The sequence below is a fragment of the Nyctereutes procyonoides genome, unplaced genomic scaffold (genome assembly GCF_905146905.1).
Source record: "Nyctereutes procyonoides isolate TBG_1078 unplaced genomic scaffold, NYPRO_anot_genome, whole genome shotgun sequence".
Taxonomy (NCBI): Eukaryota; Metazoa; Chordata; class Mammalia; order Carnivora; family Canidae; genus Nyctereutes; species Nyctereutes procyonoides.
Window position 1 is genome coordinate 32,966,359 of NW_026575052.1, and position 19,988 is coordinate 32,986,346.

General features: G+C 41.2%; 1 protein-coding gene across 1 annotated transcript in view; it reads right to left on the reverse strand.

The window, feature by feature from the left end:
• Window positions 1-19,988, reverse strand: part of MAST4 (microtubule associated serine/threonine kinase family member 4) — a 533,198-nt gene that overhangs the window by 42,592 nt on the left and 470,618 nt on the right. Inside the window, 7 exon segments of the mRNA XM_055330979.1 lie at window positions 492-577; window positions 3,169-3,236; window positions 6,802-6,934; window positions 9,665-9,766; window positions 15,124-15,333; window positions 17,286-17,361; window positions 19,511-19,668. Coding sequence (XP_055186954.1) covers window positions 492-577; window positions 3,169-3,236; window positions 6,802-6,934; window positions 9,665-9,766; window positions 15,124-15,333; window positions 17,286-17,361; window positions 19,511-19,668 — 833 coding nt within the window.

Genomic DNA, 19,988 nt, shown 5'->3' on the forward strand with positions numbered 1-19,988 from the left:
TTTAAGTACTTCTCTTGCAAGAACGATTGTCAGACAGAAAGTACTGGCTAATTTTTTTTTTCTAGCTAATTCTTAAGTATTAATGCTATATATGAGTTTATATGTGTTCAGAGATACAGATTTTTTTTTTCAGAGATACAGATTTTACAGAACCAGATATGTGTGTGTGTATATGCACCCAAGAGTCAGAGATCTCTGCATCCCCAAGGGCCCAATAAAGGAGGCAGAAACAGGCATGGATAAAAATCTTCCTTTTCTTTGTAAAGTCTCCTTCCCCATACCTCTAAAATAACTCCAGGTCACTTGATATGTTTTCTTGATGGAGTATCTAAATGAAAAACGATTTTGGCTACACATTATACCCACCAGTGAAGGAGCAGTGATCTGAAACCTCAAGTCTCTAATGACATCTATTTGGCCTAAGATAAATGTGCAGAATATATTACTCAGGTGTGTTAAAATACAATAGAGAGTTTTCTTGAATTACTCACCCATAGGCTCCATTGCTAATCAATTTAATAGTTTCAAAATCACTTTCCCGAGGTTTCCTTTGAAGTTTCAGGGAAGCAGTAGAGCTCTTGGAAACAAAATATGGAAGTTAGAAAATAGTTGAGAACTCAAGAAAATGATTTTAATGGCAACACAAACAACATCTGCATTTTCTGCCCTGCTGTCGAATCTGTTGGAAGTGCAGTACTGGAGCCAAAGGACGCTGGCACACAGCTTTGAAGATCAATTTTGCAGAGCAGCGCGGATGGACTGCCTCTCCTGCCAGTGCCCCGGTCTCGTTTAAGTGAGACCATTTAAGTTAAGTCATTTCCGGGAGATGAAGGCACAAGGCTTTTGAAAATTGCCAATTTTGGGGAGCTGGGGTGGCTCGGTCGGTTAAGCATCTGCCTTCTGCTCAGGTCATGATCCCAGTGTCCTGGGATCAAGCCCAGCATCGGGCTCCCTGCTCAGAGGGGAGCCTGCTTCGCCTTCTCCCTCTCCCTCTGCCCCTCCCCTGTGCTCGTGTGCTCTCTCACTCTCAAATAAATAAATAAAATCTTTAAAAAACAAAAATAAATTTCCAATTTAATTTACCTCTGTACACTACTCGGGTTATCCTCATCCTAGCCCTTTCAGGTTTTGAGATAGAAGTCCAAAATGTCAAACCTTAACTCTGGCTTCAGTCAGTCAAAACAGAAAGAATGGGCTGCGTGGCTCAACATGGGCTGACGGATGGCGTAGCTTCTCTGTCCCTGACCAGAGAATGTCTGTGTCCTCCCTGTGGCCACCCTTCTTGTTTGGAAAAGGTAGTCTGTGGCAAGGGGCACCCAAACAGACAGTGCGTGTCTCTCTTGACTTTGATCTTACCATGGTTTAGATATCTACTTTCAAAAAGATAGCTCTTTAACAAGTTGAGCTCAAAGGACAATAATAAGTAAAATGGGTTTGTTTGGTTTTTTTGGGGGAAATAATCTCATAGTCTGCGAATCTTAGCATTGAGAGGGTGAGCACTGACAACCTCTTTCCCCCCCTGCAGAACCCAGAGAGCCCTTCCTATAACTGTGGAAGAAATCCCATGAGTCCGTCGTGTGTGTCACACACACTCCCTCACTGGATGCTGTCAACCGCTGACATGCTGTCTCATTTATTTTTGGAAGTCCTGGGTGCCCAGCTGCCCACGTTCCTCTCTGCTCATGTTCTCTCACTACCCTGCGTGACTTCAGTGTGCAAGCAGGTAATTCACCCAATACCCTGGCCTCTGGACCAAACAACTCTTTCTCTCCTCCATTTCCCCCTTGGTCTCTGGCCACAGGCCCTGCGTCTAGTCATCACTGCTAATGCTCCATCACAGAAAACATAATTCAAGACTGGGGTCACTCACTGGTTCCTGTCATCCACTCTGATAGGTCCCCACAGCTTTGGGTGCAAAGATCCTACTGAGGGCCTACCTGTCTCATTAACTCTTGCCCACCCAGGTGACCTCATTCATGCCCATGGATGACTCCTACGTCCTTCAAAATGCCACTGAAAACCCTCTGAGTGCCAGCAGATCGTACATCATGTACACAGATGCTAGCGTGATGGCTCTTCTCAAATATCTTCAAAAAACTTCAGTCTAAACTCATTCGAAATTATAATAATAATGAATAAAAAAACAGCTATCATTATTTAGCATTTAGTAGTGTTGCTGATCTAACCATTTTACATAAATCATCTCATTTAATATTTTACCATCTTTTATATAATTTTGCAGAGGAGGAAACCGAGGCACAGAGTGATTTCCCACAGCTAGCAAGAGATGCAGCCAGCTTTTGAATGAGGGCAGTCTCACTCTAGAGCCTGGGTCCTCAGCCCCCCAGCCTACCCAGCTACTTCTCTTTCCTGACCACCCCAACTCACTCCAGCCTGCTTTCCTTTCCGGTATTCACAGTTAGGGACGATGGCACCAGCATTCCCCATTACCCTCACCTGTGCCACTTGCACAGCCTCCTGCATGGGTTCCCCATGGTCACTCCTGCCTGCCCCTCTCACCTCATCTGCTTTCTACTGCCATCCTAAGTTTGTTTTTAAGCAGTAATGCTGACAGGGTTGGTCTCCTGTCCACCTGTCTCTAACCCCTACACACAAACATTTCCCTCCAAGTTCAACAGCTTCCCACCATTCTTAGAAAGAAAAGATCTGACAAAGATGAACAATCAGGACCTCTATGTCTGGTTTTTGCTCCGGCTCTCCAGTCTCTATGGTCTCCTTGCCCTTACCCTCACATGCACTCTGCTCCCTTGTGGCATAGTCTTTGCCCACAATATTCCCTGGGCCTGGAATGTTCCCTCTGCCACCTTCTCATCCTAGTAACTTCTCACACCACTCCCAGGCCATTTCCTCAGGAGATCTTTCTGGACTAGCAGCAAGGCTAAGGTCACTCTCTGTTATGTGTTAGTAACACGGCCCTTTTACTTCATAGATCTTATTCAAGCTTATTGTTTTTATTTTTTGTGCATGATTTCTTTTTATCAATCTCTTTCTCTTTGAGAAGAGAGGCTAAAACCGTATGCTTACTGCCTTGCACATCGGAGCACAATACATGTTTATGGAAGAAATAAAGTAATTAACACACTAAATCTCTCCAGATGCTGATAAACAGAAAAACCAACACTGTATTTCATCAAGAAAGATACTTACACTCACGGATTCATCTGTTTCTGGTGTTTCTGCTGTCCCACTATCATAGTTTCCCAACTGAGCCATTTCTAAATGAAGAAACACAACCAACGTTTAAGAAAAACAGGACAATTTCAAGTAGACAAGAAGTAACTTCATTATTAAAAAAAAATTACTCTATACTCATTGCCTTGGGAAAATCTTAAAAAATGGCAAGACCCAACAATAGACATTCTTGAAATGGTTCAGTCTATGCCTTTCCCTGAAACCCCATTTCTCATGAACACTAGACACAGGTACTTGAGAGCAGAGCCTCTGCTTCAGACAGGAGGACTGATTGGCCAATGCAATCACCACCACTTAGGGTTGGGGGTGGGGAGGTGTGTGTATCAATGAGTGTGCTTATGAGTGAGTTCTTAAGAGAGGCAAGTCTTCTCAGGCTCTGGCAGGCATCAAAGATTCATTGACTGCAGCTCAGAGATGATTCTCAACTTGGCGGCTAAGCATTCCTCCTTCCGTTCCTTCATAGCCACTGAGCAAAATCCCCTGCCTAGTATATGAAGATTTTGCAATTTGTCACAAAGGAAGTAGTGGTTGTTGAGAGGGACTTGACAGTGCAAAGACTTGGCATACCACCACGATTGACTCTTAACTAGGGACCTTTCACCCCCAAGCTCTCCCTCTGTAAGATAGGAACAATGTATTCATCTCTGAGAGTTTCTTGTAAGCATCATATAGGATATTCATGTAAAAGCCCTTAGCATTTGACTAATAAAAATTAAGTGTTCACTGAATATTGATGGTTATTTATGATTTTAGTTACATCCTGTAGAGTAATTAATCCTGGGCTGGATGCCACATGCCTGACATCAGCTTAAATACTATCCTGGTGGTCTAGTTAAAGGAGACAAAAGCAAAATAAAAAAAGAAAAAGGCATTTAATTGCTCAATCCACAATGGAATCAATCTTGGAGTCTACAAAAGTAAATGAAGAAATCAAATTCATTTTATTGTTCATTTTAATTTTTACACATAAAAAAAGATGCTTAATTTAAAAAAAAAGAACATGAAAGAATTCTCTCTAAAGCTCTGACAGGTAGTTATCTCTGAGTGGTAAGATCATAGGTACTTTGCATTTTCTGATTTTTTCAAAACTGAATGTGTATACTAAGTTATATATATAATAACAACGCATAAATTATAGTTTTTAGTTACCTATTTTTGTATGCATCTAAAAGTAGTCCTTAGACTTTCATTTTACATATTCACATTCTTATAAATATAATCATTCATTTTGGGAGAGATTACATGTAAAAGATATGAAACAAAACAACACTGGAGTGTTGTCTTTAGGTAAAAACTAACAAATGCCAGAATCTAAAATAACTGAAGACTGACACTAACGTTCCTACTTTACCAATAGGGGATATTCAAGAATAAAAATGAGCTTAGTACAAACTACCTGCTTTCTTGGTGTCATTCAAATGATGTCAACATCCTGTATGATGAGCACTTTAGGTCGGTGCACTGGGAGGTGAGCTAAAACGTAGTTGGTTGCCGGCACTCTCAAGGACAGGACTAACTTTAATATTGTTCAAATAAAACAGCAATAACAGCTAACATTTATTAAGCATTACTGCATCTTGGGGAGAGAGAGGAACTCACAGAATCCTAAAAACAACTGTCTATGGTTAAGTACCATTTCCCTGGTTTTATATAAAGTACACTGAGCACAAAGAGGCTCAAGTGTCAGCCTGCATGGTCAAGGTCATAGCCTGCAGGGCTGGTGCCCAAGAGCAGACCTGGGCATTTCCACTCTACACCCTCACCCCCAACGTTCAAAGGTCAGGCTGCAGGTCTGTTAGTGTAGATGTGGCCAAGAAGGGGGAAACAAATGTAGATCAGAGAGTTTATAATAAAGGCATGTTCCGTGATGACAAATAGATGAAAAACCACCCTCAGATCTGAATCAAGGAAATGAAGTATCAAGAGTTAAAAACACAAGTCTCAGGGGTAAGTTTGTTTTACTAAACTCAAAACTTGTCCAAGATCACCATTAAGATTTTTTTAGAGCCCCTATAAAGGTACATAGACAGGCCTCAGATGATTCACCTACCAAAGTTCAGCCAACAGTGATCTTTACCGCCGGGTTCAGAAAACTGTGAAGAGCTCACTCGCTCTACAAGAGCTGAAACCACCTCAACTCTACCAGCGTGAACAGTCACTCTAATATACTTTGACAGCCTCCCCACTCCAATTATTTTCATAAAAAAACAAATTAAAAGATGGTTCTGTTTTAAATAGGATTTCTGCTAAATAACTATTATCTGGGAAATACATATTATTTGCAAGCAGTGAGTAGTAATGGAATGGAACCAGGAGTCAGCTTTTGAAGCAGGAAGCTAAGGCATCGTTTTGTAATGCCTGAAGAGATTTTTAAAACTCATCTAAATACCATTAAACATCTGCCCTTTTTATTTCATTGATTTAAACCATTTCTGAAGACTCATGATTCAAAAAGGTAAAGATGGTAATTTAAAAGCCATGGGGAAAAATCTCTCCCCAGGGAACTTTTCAGAGAAGCAGCCACCAGTCTCTGATAAGTGATGAGTCTGTTGTGGTATTGCTTTCAGGACAGTATAAATTTATCTGGCATTATCTCCCAGGAATGCATGCACCATTTCCCTGGAAGCAAAGATCCGAATGGCCGTAAGAGCAAACAAAGCAGGGGGAAGTAGGAGAGCAGGGCAGAGAGCAGCAGGTTCCCTGGCTTTAGATGGGAAGATATCTGTGCCAACAGTTACCATCATTAGAAATAGTTTAGCGAAGATAAACGCTGTTTGCAAATTCAATTTAACGAACCAGGAAGATGATTTTGAATGAAGGAGTCTCTGATTGTTTCTGACTCTTTTCAGGCAGTATGTAACTTAAAGTGTTTTAAAGGACAATCCAAACAATAATGAGCAGGAAAAGGTAGAGGGGTAGGGAGGCAGGGGAGTAGTTTACCCATATTAGATTAAAACACAAAAACAAAACCACCACCAACAAGGTGCTTAGTCTTCTGTGGATTTAATAGCATGAGATCTCTAAGTTTGAAAAAACATTTTCCCCTCACTGGCATTCCTGTACATTATCACTCTTCATAATTTTGTTGTCACATGCAAAAATATACCTCACAACACGGCATCTGATCTAAATCTATCATCAGACGCATTACTCCCCAATTACTTGAAATGTCACTTTTAAATTAATTATAATTAATTTCTTTAGCAGCAACTTCAAAATTAAAAGGACACTTGAAACGAACCCCATGGAGCTTCGCCAGAGAGAAAGCACTCAGGGAAGGCTAGAATGTAAACCCTTTCAGGACTCTGGCATTGTTGGGGCCTCTGGGATCTCAAGGGCTCGCCCCACACTCTGGGTACAACACAAAATGGGCCACATTCACCTGCTCTTCTGGACTCAACTCAGCGTGTTGTGAACCCCACAGGGGAGGATTGCTTTTTTCTTCGAAGCACAACTGCCCCCCCCCAAATTTGCACTTTTCAACAGACAGAGCCAAGTCACGTGGAAAAAGTAAAGACTTGCTAGTAAGTTCTTGTCTGAAGTCACAGTGCGTAGGCAAGTGGAAGGTCAGTCCGCCAAGGTACATACCTTCCAAAGGATCTTTATTGAGCCCCAGCTGGCTGATGATATACCTGGGAATGTCAGATTTAATACCCTGTCCTTCTTTTGCATGGCCTTCTGCAGCTTCCAATAGGTAGTAAAATTCTTCAGGATCAAATTCCTAGCAGAAGACAAACACAGATGGATAGTTATTCGAGCCAAAATTCTCTGAGGTTTTATTACACAAATTCCTCTTACAATTAAATTTGCTGGATATACATGGTTGTGGGTTATTTGTGCAGAAAGGAAGCAAGAGACTTTTACAAAGTATGTAATTCTTACTTTGGATTTGAGGCCTTTCCTATTCTAAGGCAATACAGGTAGGTCCTTGGTACCTCCTAGAGCGACCACTTTCAACTTCCTGGTACTGTAGCTTTGAAGATCTCCCATTGCCATCTTATTGGAAATGAACACATTTAAAATTTAAATTATGCCTTTTTAGTAAAATCTTAAGATCCAAAATCTCATCCAGAAGATTCAGTTTCTCTCCATGTAAACAGCCACAAAAAGAGGAATGCTAGAACACATATTCTCAAAGATTTTTCAGGAAACTCCATTAGGACAAAGGTATGCAAAAGTATTTTTTTTTAAATTTCAAAATTACCAGTTTTTATCCGTGCACACTAAAATTAATATTCATATAATGTGACGATTAAGACAGAAAATTATGAAATTAATGCTTTTGATTACCTATGTCTATTTTTAACATTTGGTAGCACATTTTGCCTAAGTATTTTACTCCCTCTGTCTGTCTGTTACTTCTAGGACATAATAAAAACCTTTGGGATTCTATCACTGTAGGTGGATGCCTTGGATTTATTTCAAACAATTATGTTTACATATTTAAACCACAGTGGCTATTTTCAAGTCATATTTCCTAGATTTTACCCCCTCAGGATATTTCCCATTTTGATTAATTCCCCAGGTAGACACCTTCAGAATATTGGCATTTCACCTGAGAATTACTCAAAGGTTTCTAAAGGTCATGTAAAAAAAAGCTCGCTGCAAATGGAGTAAAGCCAAAACCAACGTCCGCTCAGCACCCTTTCTAGAAACCTACAATGACACAGAGCGCAGGTCTGAAACAGAAGGTGTAAGACCACGGGTTGGAAAACCACCCCTATAATTCTGAGGCTCCAGTTGTATCTGAGCTTTAAATAGTGTTGAAAGCAGCAACATTTTCAATTCTACATTTAAGTTCACTTGTTTCTATCCTTGAGAGGCTACACTTTTACTTTTTCTCTACTGGTGAGGAGTGATTATTGAAAAAATTCATTTCCTCTTTTAAGGCAGGATCTTCTATTAGTGTATCTGCTGAATGGTATTTTCCCCCAAATTAAACAAATGCAGGAAGTACAAGCATGTGGTGCATAATTCACAATGTACAATGGAAGGCGCAGTACAAAAATCAGACTTCCTTTTGTCTGCATCTGCCAGTCACACGGTTCTCCCAGAAGCATCCAGAGTATTTTTTCCCCTTTATCCTTCTAGAGACAATGCCAAATGGTGCTTTTAATTCTGTGGTTCTAGGGGTCGTGGCCACTGATGGAAACACCTACTCCACCAGACCCCTCCCTGTCTCCTCAAGATTTCCCCTCTTCCATGACTCATTATGCATCAGTATATATTTACGGGGCTGTGAACATTTCATTATTATAAAAAGCCATGAATGTTACTCAAAATAAGGGTGAAACCCTAGCAACACCACCCTATATGTGTATGTGTGAATGCGGAATTCTGAAAACCTGTGCTGCACATAGTGTTTCAAATACTTTAATGGTTAGTGGAACTTAAAAGTGAGTGTTGATGCTATGTTAAGCCCCTTACCTTAAAACTATTCTTTTTTTAAAGACTTTGTTTATTCATGAGACACACACAGAAAGAGAGGCAGAGACACAGGCGGAGGGAGAAGCAGGCTTCTTGCAGGGATCCCAAGGTGGGACTCAATCATGGGACCCAGGATCACACCCTGAGCCAAAGGCAGGCTCAACAGTTGAGCCACCCAGGTGCCCTCCTTTAAAACTATTCTTATGTTCAAAGCTTCATATGTGTTCACAGGGTGGGCTGAAATTTCAACCAAAATTATGTGAAACAAAAATTTTAAAATAGGAAATGACCAAGGGCAATATAATTGACAAAATGAAGAAATCTCTGAAAGTCTCACTTCTACTGGTCTGTATGGGACCCTAGTACACTCTCCCAATCGGGTTGCTGCTGAGCATTTATTTCTGACATGCCACTTTTTAAAAACAAATACGAGTGACTGAGGGTTATGATAAATCCTATCTCTGACTTCCCTCTCTCTGCATCCTGCCAACTCCAAAAAAGCGCGGCCCAGCAAGTGCTGTAAATGAGCTGTCACATAGTAATTGTCCTGAGATAAGGTTCAGCCCATTAGTTCATGATGATCTTTCCAGTTTGACCAGATGTGATATGATTATCACTTAATACAGTACAAGTCCTAGAATTTTTACTTAAAACCAGAAAACAAAATCACATGGGGTTGTGCCAATAAACATTCACAAATTGTCACTCCTATTGACTCTTTCCATTTAACTCTGGTCTTTGAAGCCAAATGAAACTGGAGGTTTCTGATGGTCACTGCTTTCCCACAGTTAACAATAAGTAATGGGGATCCCTGGGTGGCGCAGCGGATTGGCGCCTGCCTTTGGCCCAGGGCGCGATCCTGGAGACCCGGGATCGAATCCCACATCGGGCTCCCGGTGCATGGAGCCTGCTTCTCCCTCTGCCCATGTCTCTGCCTTTCTCCCTCTCTCTGTGACTATCATAAATAAATAAAAATTAAAAAAAAAAACAATAAGTAATGGAGTCTCATCTAGGGGCAACTTACCAGGCACTCCAATAACCGAGCTGGGCGGGCAATAACAATTAGGATCTTTCGAACTAGTTGTTTAATAAATGCCAATTCTCCACTCTCTGAACGATCATGAGCCTATGAGAAAGCAATGAAAAGCAATGATGAGACAGGGTTGCTCTATTAAATGGAAGAGAAAATCAGCAAAGCACGCTAATTAGATAATTGCAGATACCTGAAAATTGAGCGATTGAGAAAATGCTTTTCAAAGATTGATAAGTGGATATTATCTCTTCACAAATGGACACCATTAAAATTTATCCACAAAACAGGTCTCTTGGCTAAATTTCCATTGTAAAACTTTGCTTTATTCTGTGTTAAAATCAAATGTTGAAACTCTCAATGGGAACCACGAATGGTGGAGAGGTTTCACAGCTTCTATTCAGTAAGCACATTGTACAAACAGAGTAGATGGCTGATAAGGAGCCTTGATTTGCCAGATGTTGCAGAATAAAGTATGAAATGGCTAACACAATGAATGGCTGCTTTTGTTATCCTGGCTCATCAACACCTTTAGGAAATAGATTTTACATGTACACCCCTATTAGTCTATAAATTATTTTATACCATGTAAGAAGCATGTGTGGTTTATTTCAAATCCTGGGGGGGTGGATAATGCTTATACTTGGACATGTGCATACAAATTTGATTTCACACAGTGAATAATACTGAGGCACTTAACTCAGTAAAATTTAGCTGACTTTCCTTCTTTTTAAGTTTTATATTTGATGTTGCCTAATCAAGCACCAAAAAATATATCCTGACAATAAGAGTCATTTTCATTCTCAATGATATTTTCTTGAAGAAATGACGTAAATCTGTTATCAAGGCAGACATAAAACCAAAGTTGTAAAAGTCTAAACACATAAACTTCTAAGCACACTCACTTTAAGGCTGTTGTAAATTTTTAAATTGTTATGATTTACTTTCCTCTGAGGATTAAAGAAAATCTATCAAGAAGATGCTGGTGCAATAGAATAGAATTTCACAGACATACTAATAAACATTTAAAATCACTCTTGAAGGTGTTTTATTCTAAGTAGCAGTTCTCTGATGGAAAGAAGAGGCAGACAAAATCTGTGAAAAATCATGAAACTTAGTAAGAACATGTCTACTGATTTTAAGCCACCAAATCAAAGGCAACTTTTCAAGATGTAGGTATAGGAACATATACAGGCAAAAGCAAAAGAGCCAACGTTTCAAAGAAAAAACACGGGAAAATGACCACTGGTGAAGAATTGTGGAACAGAATGTGTTCCAAGAAAACCAACTTGTAACTACAACTATGGGTCCTGGGAATCCAGTTGGGACGTTAGAACATACATAAGGAGATATACCCAATATTTAAACTGTCTTTAAGTTTTCTTTCCAATTTTTGTTTTGAGCCAAAGAGAGACTTTGGAAGAGCTAATGAATGCCAAGAAGTACGGCTATATACCTTCTTTATAGCTTATTCTTTTTTTTTTTAAGATTTATTTATTTATTTATATGAGAGAGAGAGAGAGAGAGAGAGAGAGAGAGAGGGGGGCAGAGACACAGGCAGAGGGAGAAGCAGGCTCCATGCCGGGAGCCCGACGTGGGACTTGATCCTGGGACTCCAGGATCGCGCCCTGGGCCAAAGGCAGGCGCTAAACCGCTGAGCCACCCGGGATCCCCATAGCTTATTCTTAATAAAAACTAAACAGAAAATCTTAAAGATGAAGCAAAAAAGCTACCTAACCTCTTGATGGACAATTTGGGCTACATACAGAATTTCCTCTTACCATAATAATTAACTGCTTTTGGAATTCAGGAATATAAAGAAAATCTAAAAAGCCTGGACATGTTTTGCTGCTCTCTTCAAAGAGAAACATGAACTCTGTATCTTAAAAAAATCTTCAAATAGCTGAGTTAGATTGTACAAATTCCATTTTAAAAACTGTAAAAATAATCAGCTCATTCCTGCTTCTTGCTTCTAAGGATTATCAGCTGTAACTCAAGCCAAAACATACAATGGGTAATGTTAACTCAAATAATATTTTATCTACTAACATTACTGGGGAGGGAGTTTTGTTAAGGCAACACCAAATAAAATCACACACTTAGCATGAGAAGAGAGAGAGTTTCCAGGCTGCCAACAGCAAGCGCCAACACTAATGGATACCCTGTGTTTGTATTTTAAGTGCTGGCTGCTGTAAAAAAATACTAGGGCCCATATTTGAGCAGGTTATAGTTTCCTATGTATATGACTTTCTTTGGCAAACACACCTAAGTGAGATAACACATGGAGGCATAAAAGCATTCATCTGGAATTGACCTGGACCTCAGGACTTTAAAAAGGTATCAGTTAAATCAAGCTGCTGCTCGAAGTCACAGGGGGACCCTGTTTGGGTCCACGAAAAACTGACAACAGGGAAAATGGCCAGGAGATGGGGCGGGGGGGGGGGGGGCACACAATGTCACAGCTGGAAGTGACAACCATTGCTTCCTGGGGAAGGCAAAGCCAATTCCCATAATAAGGGCTCCTTCGAAAAGGCATAAGTTCCCCTGGGGCTGTTTAGCTCCAAAGTCTGGAAGGACGCTGTCAATGTGATTCTAAAGATAGTTTTAATTTTCACAAAAGGATGAAAGAAAATGTTTATCTGTGCAGATGAACAAGAAAACATTCTTATTCATACCAACAAGGCTTTTCATACCACAAGTATACATGCTTCTCTGCCCCAAAGATGCATTTTCCTATAAACCAACAATTTATTATTTAAGGTTTGTGTGTGTGTGTGTGTGTGTGTGTGTGTGAGAGAGAGAGAGAGAGAGAGAGAGAGAGAGAGAGAGAGAGAGAGAGAGCGCGTGAGCAAGCACACGAGGGGCGGGGAAAGGGAGGGAGAATCTTAAGCAGGCTCCATTCAGGTGCCCCACGGTGGGTGGCTGGGGGGATTTCAACATGAATAGACTTGGATATTGATTCCATCCTTTTCAGAGAAAGCTTCTGAAGGAATTAAAAACACAGGACTAAACTAGTAATTGTGATAATACCCTGGGACAGAACTGTGGACTTAGAGAAGGAGGATCTTGCAGAGGCTGACTACAGAGTTGCTCTCTTACCTGCTTCTTCTGTTTAAAAATGCACCATTTGGGGCCTGGATGGTTCAATGTGAAGCATCTGCCTTTGGCTCAGGCCATGATCCCAGGGCTCTGGGATCGAGCCCCAGGTCAGGCTCCCTGCTCAGTCAGGAGGCTGCTTCTCTCTCTGCCCCTCCCCACTCCCTGTTTGTGCTTTCTCTCTCTCAAATAAAATATTTTTTTAAAAACGCACCATTTAACAAATATTTTCAAGACATTCTCATAGCAAGTAATATACACAGTGTTCCTAGCGTTTTTCAAGAGCTAATTTGATTAAGATGAACAGAAGTGCATTATTTGATGGTAAATCAAATATGTGGGCATACAAACCTACGTATCTTCTTTCTCCCTTCCTTCCACAGTTACCGAGGAAGCAAAGACTAGCCACGGCGCCAGGTACAAGAGAGTTCAAGGTGATGTGGATACGATCCCTATCCCTTCCCAGAGCCCTCGCACGATGTTGAAGCGAAGCCCCAAAACAGATCATTACGATGCCTTGCGCTCAACGGGCCATGTCAGGGTCTTTCCTTGTAGGCAGAATGGCACCACCAAAGACTGTTAGATGTTCTTACAAATGCAGAGAAGCAAGAATTTGAGGGTTAGGATTACTGCCTCGTAGAAGGCTACTCAGTAGTCAGGCAGACACGTGAATCTGAAATCTTAGGGACAGCTGCTGGTCTGAGATACAGAACTGGAGCCGTGAGAGCTCAAAGGCCTCTGAGAGAGCCAACGAGGTCACAGGAGGGGGCAAAGGTGGGCCGCAGATCCGGTCACAGGAAAAACTAACTTTCAGAAAATACGAGTTAAGAAGAAGCAGAGAAGAAACAGAGGGACTAAGAATAAGAAAGTCTTCAAAGGAGGGAGGTTAATAAGACAGCACCTGAGGTTTTGAGTGTTGCTAAGTTTGATAATATTCCAGTAAAACAGGCCTGCTCTGGTTAGATGTCCAGCGGGTATGACAGTGAGGAGGACAGAGGACTTCAGTGAGTTTAGTGACAGGAGGGCGGAAGCCAGTCCTTCCACAGAAGTTCTTCTGCAGGGTGGGCACTATCCTGGATGAATACGACAGACAGAGGTCCCTGCCCACCCAGCCCCTGTACCCTCTGCTGGTGCCAGTCCCTCGGCTGTCAGCAGTCTGCGACGAGGTAAGGACCATTACTGAGAGCAAGTGTCGACTCTCCCATTTTTACATTTCTTATACACCTAAATGCACGCTCATTTTCCCATAGATTTATTTTCATTTTAACTGACAGGAGACTTGGTGCAAGATGAATTGGAAATGAACAACAAAAAATCAAAATCAAGAAAATCACCCCTAAAGCACAGGGTGAGAAACACCGCCTGATGGACTACAGAAGGTTGAAATAGGAGTAATGGAAACAGAGGATAGGAAACTCTGTTGGGATGTGTGGATGGGAAAGAAAAGAAAAATAGTGGCTCCTGGTCAGAACTAAATTCAGTAGGGGCAAAGACAGATGGATTTCCGGAAAACCAGGATGCTAACATTTTGCTTCAGTTCCACGCAATTATGTACATATTCATGCTTAGGGAAAACCACCTACAAGTATGCTGACGTGGGCGTAACTTGTGCCCTAAGAGGGAGAAAAACACTATATATGTGTGTGTGTGTATATATATATATATATATCCAAATATATGGGCTAAATAAGGTTTCCCTTGTAAGCTGTGGCTGACCAATTTCAGTCGTAAGTGCAACATATGCACTAATTGCACCCGCCCTACACGTCCCTTCCTGTCCCGGGTGTTATCAGGAGCTACACATTCAAGTGCTAGGCTCAGGCAGGTCCTGTGTTTATCTGTCTTTTGGAAATTGGATATTTTGTTAGAAGAGGAACTGACACTAATGAAAATATAAGTTCCCATTTACTACCCAATACCATGCTTAGGTTAATTAATAGGACACACGGCCTGGAAGAAGCCAACCATTTTCCATTTAGCTTTTCCAGATATTAGAACCAGATAGCATCATCAAATAACACACACACACTCAGGCACTTTATAACTTTCTGGTTGGGGGTAGAGGGAAAATCGCTGCCTCAAAATCCTTCACAATCCACTTATCCCAGAGCCATAGATTGTTGGGTCCTGAGGTTCCTGTAAAGGTTATTACATTAACTTTCTATTACTATAAATGATGACAGGAATCAATTTATAGCAAGTAGCAATCAGGTTTTTTTCTTCTTCTTTGCTTCCCTGGAATATGAACTCTACCCTCATGGTTAAAACGCGGGAGCAAATGCACTCACGAAATATTTCTTTTTTCAGGGGGAAAGCAAAAACAACTCAGAAAACCATATATGGTGTCTGGTTCATACCTCTTGTAGCAATTTATCTAATTTGTGCTGTAATTCAAGGAAGTATCGTGAGGTGATGAGACCCTGGTGGGATTTATCCAAACAATCTCGAGCCAGTTCAATAATCTGATGGTGAGTGAAACTAAGCACTCCATCTGCTAGAGGAAGAACGTGGTCAGGGGAGTAGCTGGTGATAATTTCCTTCAGACGCTCTTCCATCTGAGCCGTAGCCTAATTAGAAAAGACAGGAACACACAGATGAAATACGACAAAAGACACACGTGCACAATCATCACATTTACCTAGCATTTGCAGAGATCTCCACAAATCATGAAATAGAATTCTAGAAACTAATGGTGTATACATCCTGTCATTACGTATTTGTCAAAACCCAAAGAATATACACCACGAACAGTGAACCTTAAGGTTAACTATGGACTTTGGGCGATTGTGTCATTGATTGTTAACAAATGAACCACTCTGGTGGGGGATGTTCGTGGGAGGAGGGTACATGGGCGCGCGTGTCAGGATGCAGGGAGTGGGTTGAGGGGGGCATGGTGGGGGCGGTATATGAGAATCATCAGTACTTTCAGTTCAATTTGCTGTGAACCTAGAACCTCTCTAAAAAAAGTCTATTTTTTAAAAGAATTTTTAATTTAAATTCAGTTTAGTTAACATATACTGTATTGTTAGTTTTGGAGGCAGAACTCAGTGATTCGGCAGGTGCATGCAACATCCGGCACACGTTTAAAGTCTCTCTTTTTTAAAAGCAGCAACAGCAGCCTTATCACATGGAAGATTTGAAGGATGCAAGGGAAACTGACTATCTTAGGGTGATTATTATTATTTTTTCCTATCCTATCAAATATAAAATGGTCCATGTAAGCTTCTTCAAATAAGCCAAAGAATAACCGTTCATTGTTATGCTTTCATTTTAGATCTTGAGCTCTTTTTCCCGATGGATGCTCAAAAATATCAAGTTACATTCTTACCTATTCAAAACTCAGGACCATTGCTAGAATCCCACAGGGCGGGCCAAAAGTTGTTTTCATGTACCAGGAACATCCTTATCCTACTCTCAGAAAGCTCTATCATGAGCAAAAGGCCAAGGAAATTCCCTTGGTAACATGTATCAAAAATTCCCTTTCCAACTTTGATTTTATTCTCTGTGAGGCTCTCCTGCCTAATCAGTATCTCCCCTGCTTATATTAATTATCTGTGCAGTGGTGGGGAGGGGGTTCCCTCTGCCTCCCGTTCCTCCTCTCTCTAAAATCCCAACTAGCATGAACTGCGTAGAGTCAGGACCTATTTCCCTGGTGAACAAGGGACATGTAATTAATAGCTAAGACAGTTTTAATTAAGGACATCAATGTCAGGTTCATTACAAATAATAAGTACTCTACTTGTGATTTATGAAACCAGAGATTTTTTTTGCCCTTCGTTTCCTTGCCTTGGGCTACACAAGTAGTAGGGGAGGAACAAGAACACGATGGAAAGGTTATCTCCTCTTGAATGTGTAGGAACGTGGAGGGGAAAGGCCGTGGGAACCAGATGACGGGTAGTGTCAAAGCAGGTCTGTGTAGCCAGGGCACCTGGCAACGGCTCTTCAGCAAATCCTCTCTGGTTCAACTTGAATTCCCTTTGCCAGTCTCGTGGGGAACACTGCAATTTTCCTTTCCCTTCTAAATGAATATTTTTTAGACATATAGTTGTTGAAGTGATAGAAAGTCACAGAAAAGAAAAAATGAGGTTTTCTTTGCCTATTTTTTTTTTTTTTAAATAAAGACTTTCATCACATAGCACTCTGCAGGCTTCTAAGGAAGAAAAACAATGGCTGCTTGATGCCACAGCAGCAGGCCCAGACTACGGGCAGAGGGGTGAGAGGGTGTAGAGGCTCGTGCTCCCTGGGGCACCTCATCAGGCCTGCCCGGTGGGTAGGGCAACCAGCAGGATTCACCTTAGTGGCAGTCTAGCACACGGAAGAGTGTGGCAAGTCCTCAGTCGTTTCAAAAAGATATTTAGTGATTTTCACCTTTGTTAGAAGCTATAGTGCTGTTTTACACAAGTCTAACTCATTACTACTGGATTGGACCATTACTTCCCATAACAAAACCACCTTAGAGATGCGACACCCACGGTGTCTGTTCGTTTGGATGCTCGGCATCTTCAATTCAATTCATTACCTTGGGGAACCTTTCTTTGTAGACATGGTTCATCATAATTATTTCATGGTCACAGCATGCAGGAGAACGTCCAGGGCTGCAAGCAAAGCAAATTACCCTTTTACACTTGCCTCAGCATGAAATGAATATAAGCTTTTTATTTATCAACAATTGGCAGGATCAAAAGTACTATATGACCTTCATAAGAAAAGTATATTAGGTAATAAACTACAAAATCAGTCATTAGTACACACATAAATGCCCATAAGCAGTGACACCCTGAATAGGACTCAAAAGGGAAGCTCAAGAAATGGAATGCCACAAAGTAATGATCGCGACAATATAAAACTAGTTCAGAAACGTTCTCCGATTGAGATTAATGCTCTGTATGTAGAATGCATTTCTGTAGTTCTGGAAACCAATTAATGAATTGCAATATAAAACAAAACAGGATGGTTGCAAACGGCAACATCTAGGACACAGTGAGCGGTGTAATTTCACGGCTCTATCATACACCTGTGCTCGGCCACGTGCCACGGGAGAGGTCTGAGAGTCTTCCACGGCACAGGTGTCGCCACTGAAATCCATTTTCTAGCCTAGCAAATATGTATTTGGGATGCTGAGGTAAGCATTATGTACAATATGCAACAAAGGCACATAAGTGTGGTGCACTTTTCTTTATTTCAAAATAGTAGTTCTTATTTCTTCTAGTGGTACACAGTTGTACAACTTCAGCGTGTTTACATTCCTGGGAGAAGAGAGACTGTGCCGGATATCCCAGGAAGTCCTTTCATAAAACCATAAAATGGGCACCCACATGGTAAAATACACCACCTCTAAGTGAATCCATAAAACTGACCTTTTATTCACTAACTCAACACAATAACCCATTCCCAAATCATTCAATATGGCTACATTTATTACTCATTTATGATACTAAAAAAAAAGGTACAAAGGGGACAGGGCCTCTGGCTGGCTCAGTCAGTAGAACATGCACGACCCTTGGTCTTGGGTTCGTGAGTGAGCCCCACATTGGATGGAGAGTTTACTTAAAAAAAAAAAAAAGATACAGGGGAAAACCTTCCTCAGTAAACCTTGATATTCAACTGAACACCTGACCAAATAATTTTATAACGAAATCTTAAACAGGAAAGTTCACCAATTCTGCAACATCAAGATTCCACACTGGAGACGGACTGCCTTGATCATCCCACAGGGAAGGACCAGCTACCCGCCGCTGCTGGAACAGCAGAAGCCATCAGCCCTTAGTCCCTTCAGAGATGGCCTCAGCAGCAGTCACCTCACCTAAGCCACCTCCTCCCCAGGGTACCACACTCAGTGACGGAGGTACGGAGAAAAAGTAAGGGCCAACTGGCACAGAGGGACAACTCTGATGCACCCTGCCATCCCTAGAGCTCCTGATGGTGTTGGCTGTGTGGCAGCTGTAGTTCTCTCTGCCCAAGTTGGCTGGCTTGCCTTCCTTAGGTATAAATCCCGAGCACTCCCTAATAAACATCCTGAACAAATCTCTGTTTTAGAGTCTACATCCCAAAAAAACAAAAAACGTAAGACTGATCGACCAATCGATTGATCTACCTGTATGTATGTATATATCTGGCCCTATTCAATGTCTAAATTCAAGGGACATAAACCCCTAAATCAATCTATTATCTAATCTATCTATCTATCCATCCATCCATCCATCCATCCATCCATCTATATCTGGCCCTACTCAATGTCTAAATTCAAGGGACATAAACCCCTAACAATCTACTCATAATCTTGGAAAAAGTAAAACTCATGATTGGGAAGAAAGAATGAAAAATAGGGGTAAACTTTTATAAAGTGGAATCTGAATGAAAATCCTTTTATTTTTGCTGTCCTTCCTTCTCAGCCAAGCTTTACCCCTCTTCACATAGGAACATGAAGCACTCCCACACCACAAATGGTCGGTCTTGCAATTTCCAATGGCAAGAAGGTTTCACAGGAGGTCCCTTTAGTCCATTGTGATTACTGCTACTACCTCAATTAACAAACTGAGAGAAATTAAAAGGAAAACAGTCAGATGCCTTCCAGTGGTAATTAATAATAGCATGTAGAGATGGGAAAAAAAAATCACACTATATCTGGGGGTCGATCACAAATCAATTTACACACAGACGAATTAGAGGACCAAGAGGCTTCCCTTGAAATGGTTAAAAACAGATAATCCAATGAAGTCACATTTTTCAATCAGGTCCACATACCTCAGACTCCGGGAACGGGGGCGCATGGGCGTATTCCTGCATCTGTTTTCCGTGGCGATGCTTTCGGTAGTACAAAAATGTTTCGAGAGGAAGTGCAATTCATCTGGTGTTGGTTGGTACGGTAACTGATGCAGCTTCTCCTGGGAGGAAGAGGAGGACTACAACAAACCACAGTGAGGTTAGGGGACCACCTTCAAATGAAAGACTTCAAGTGAATTAGCAATTAAAACAGTGAACCTGGAGGACAGCACCATTTTATAGTGTTGCCTTTTCAGGTTATAATTACAATCATCAATGTTTAAAATACAGATATCCTTTCTGCTTTCTCTGCGAGGTCAAAATGCCCTCCATATTTCATCTCCTTTGTCTATAAGACCATTTCCCAAAACATACTTTCCTGTCTTGTAGAAAACCCAGGCTCTGAAAATGGGCAAGACACATTCATAGCCGAAGCAAAGAGAAAAGTTAACACCTGGAG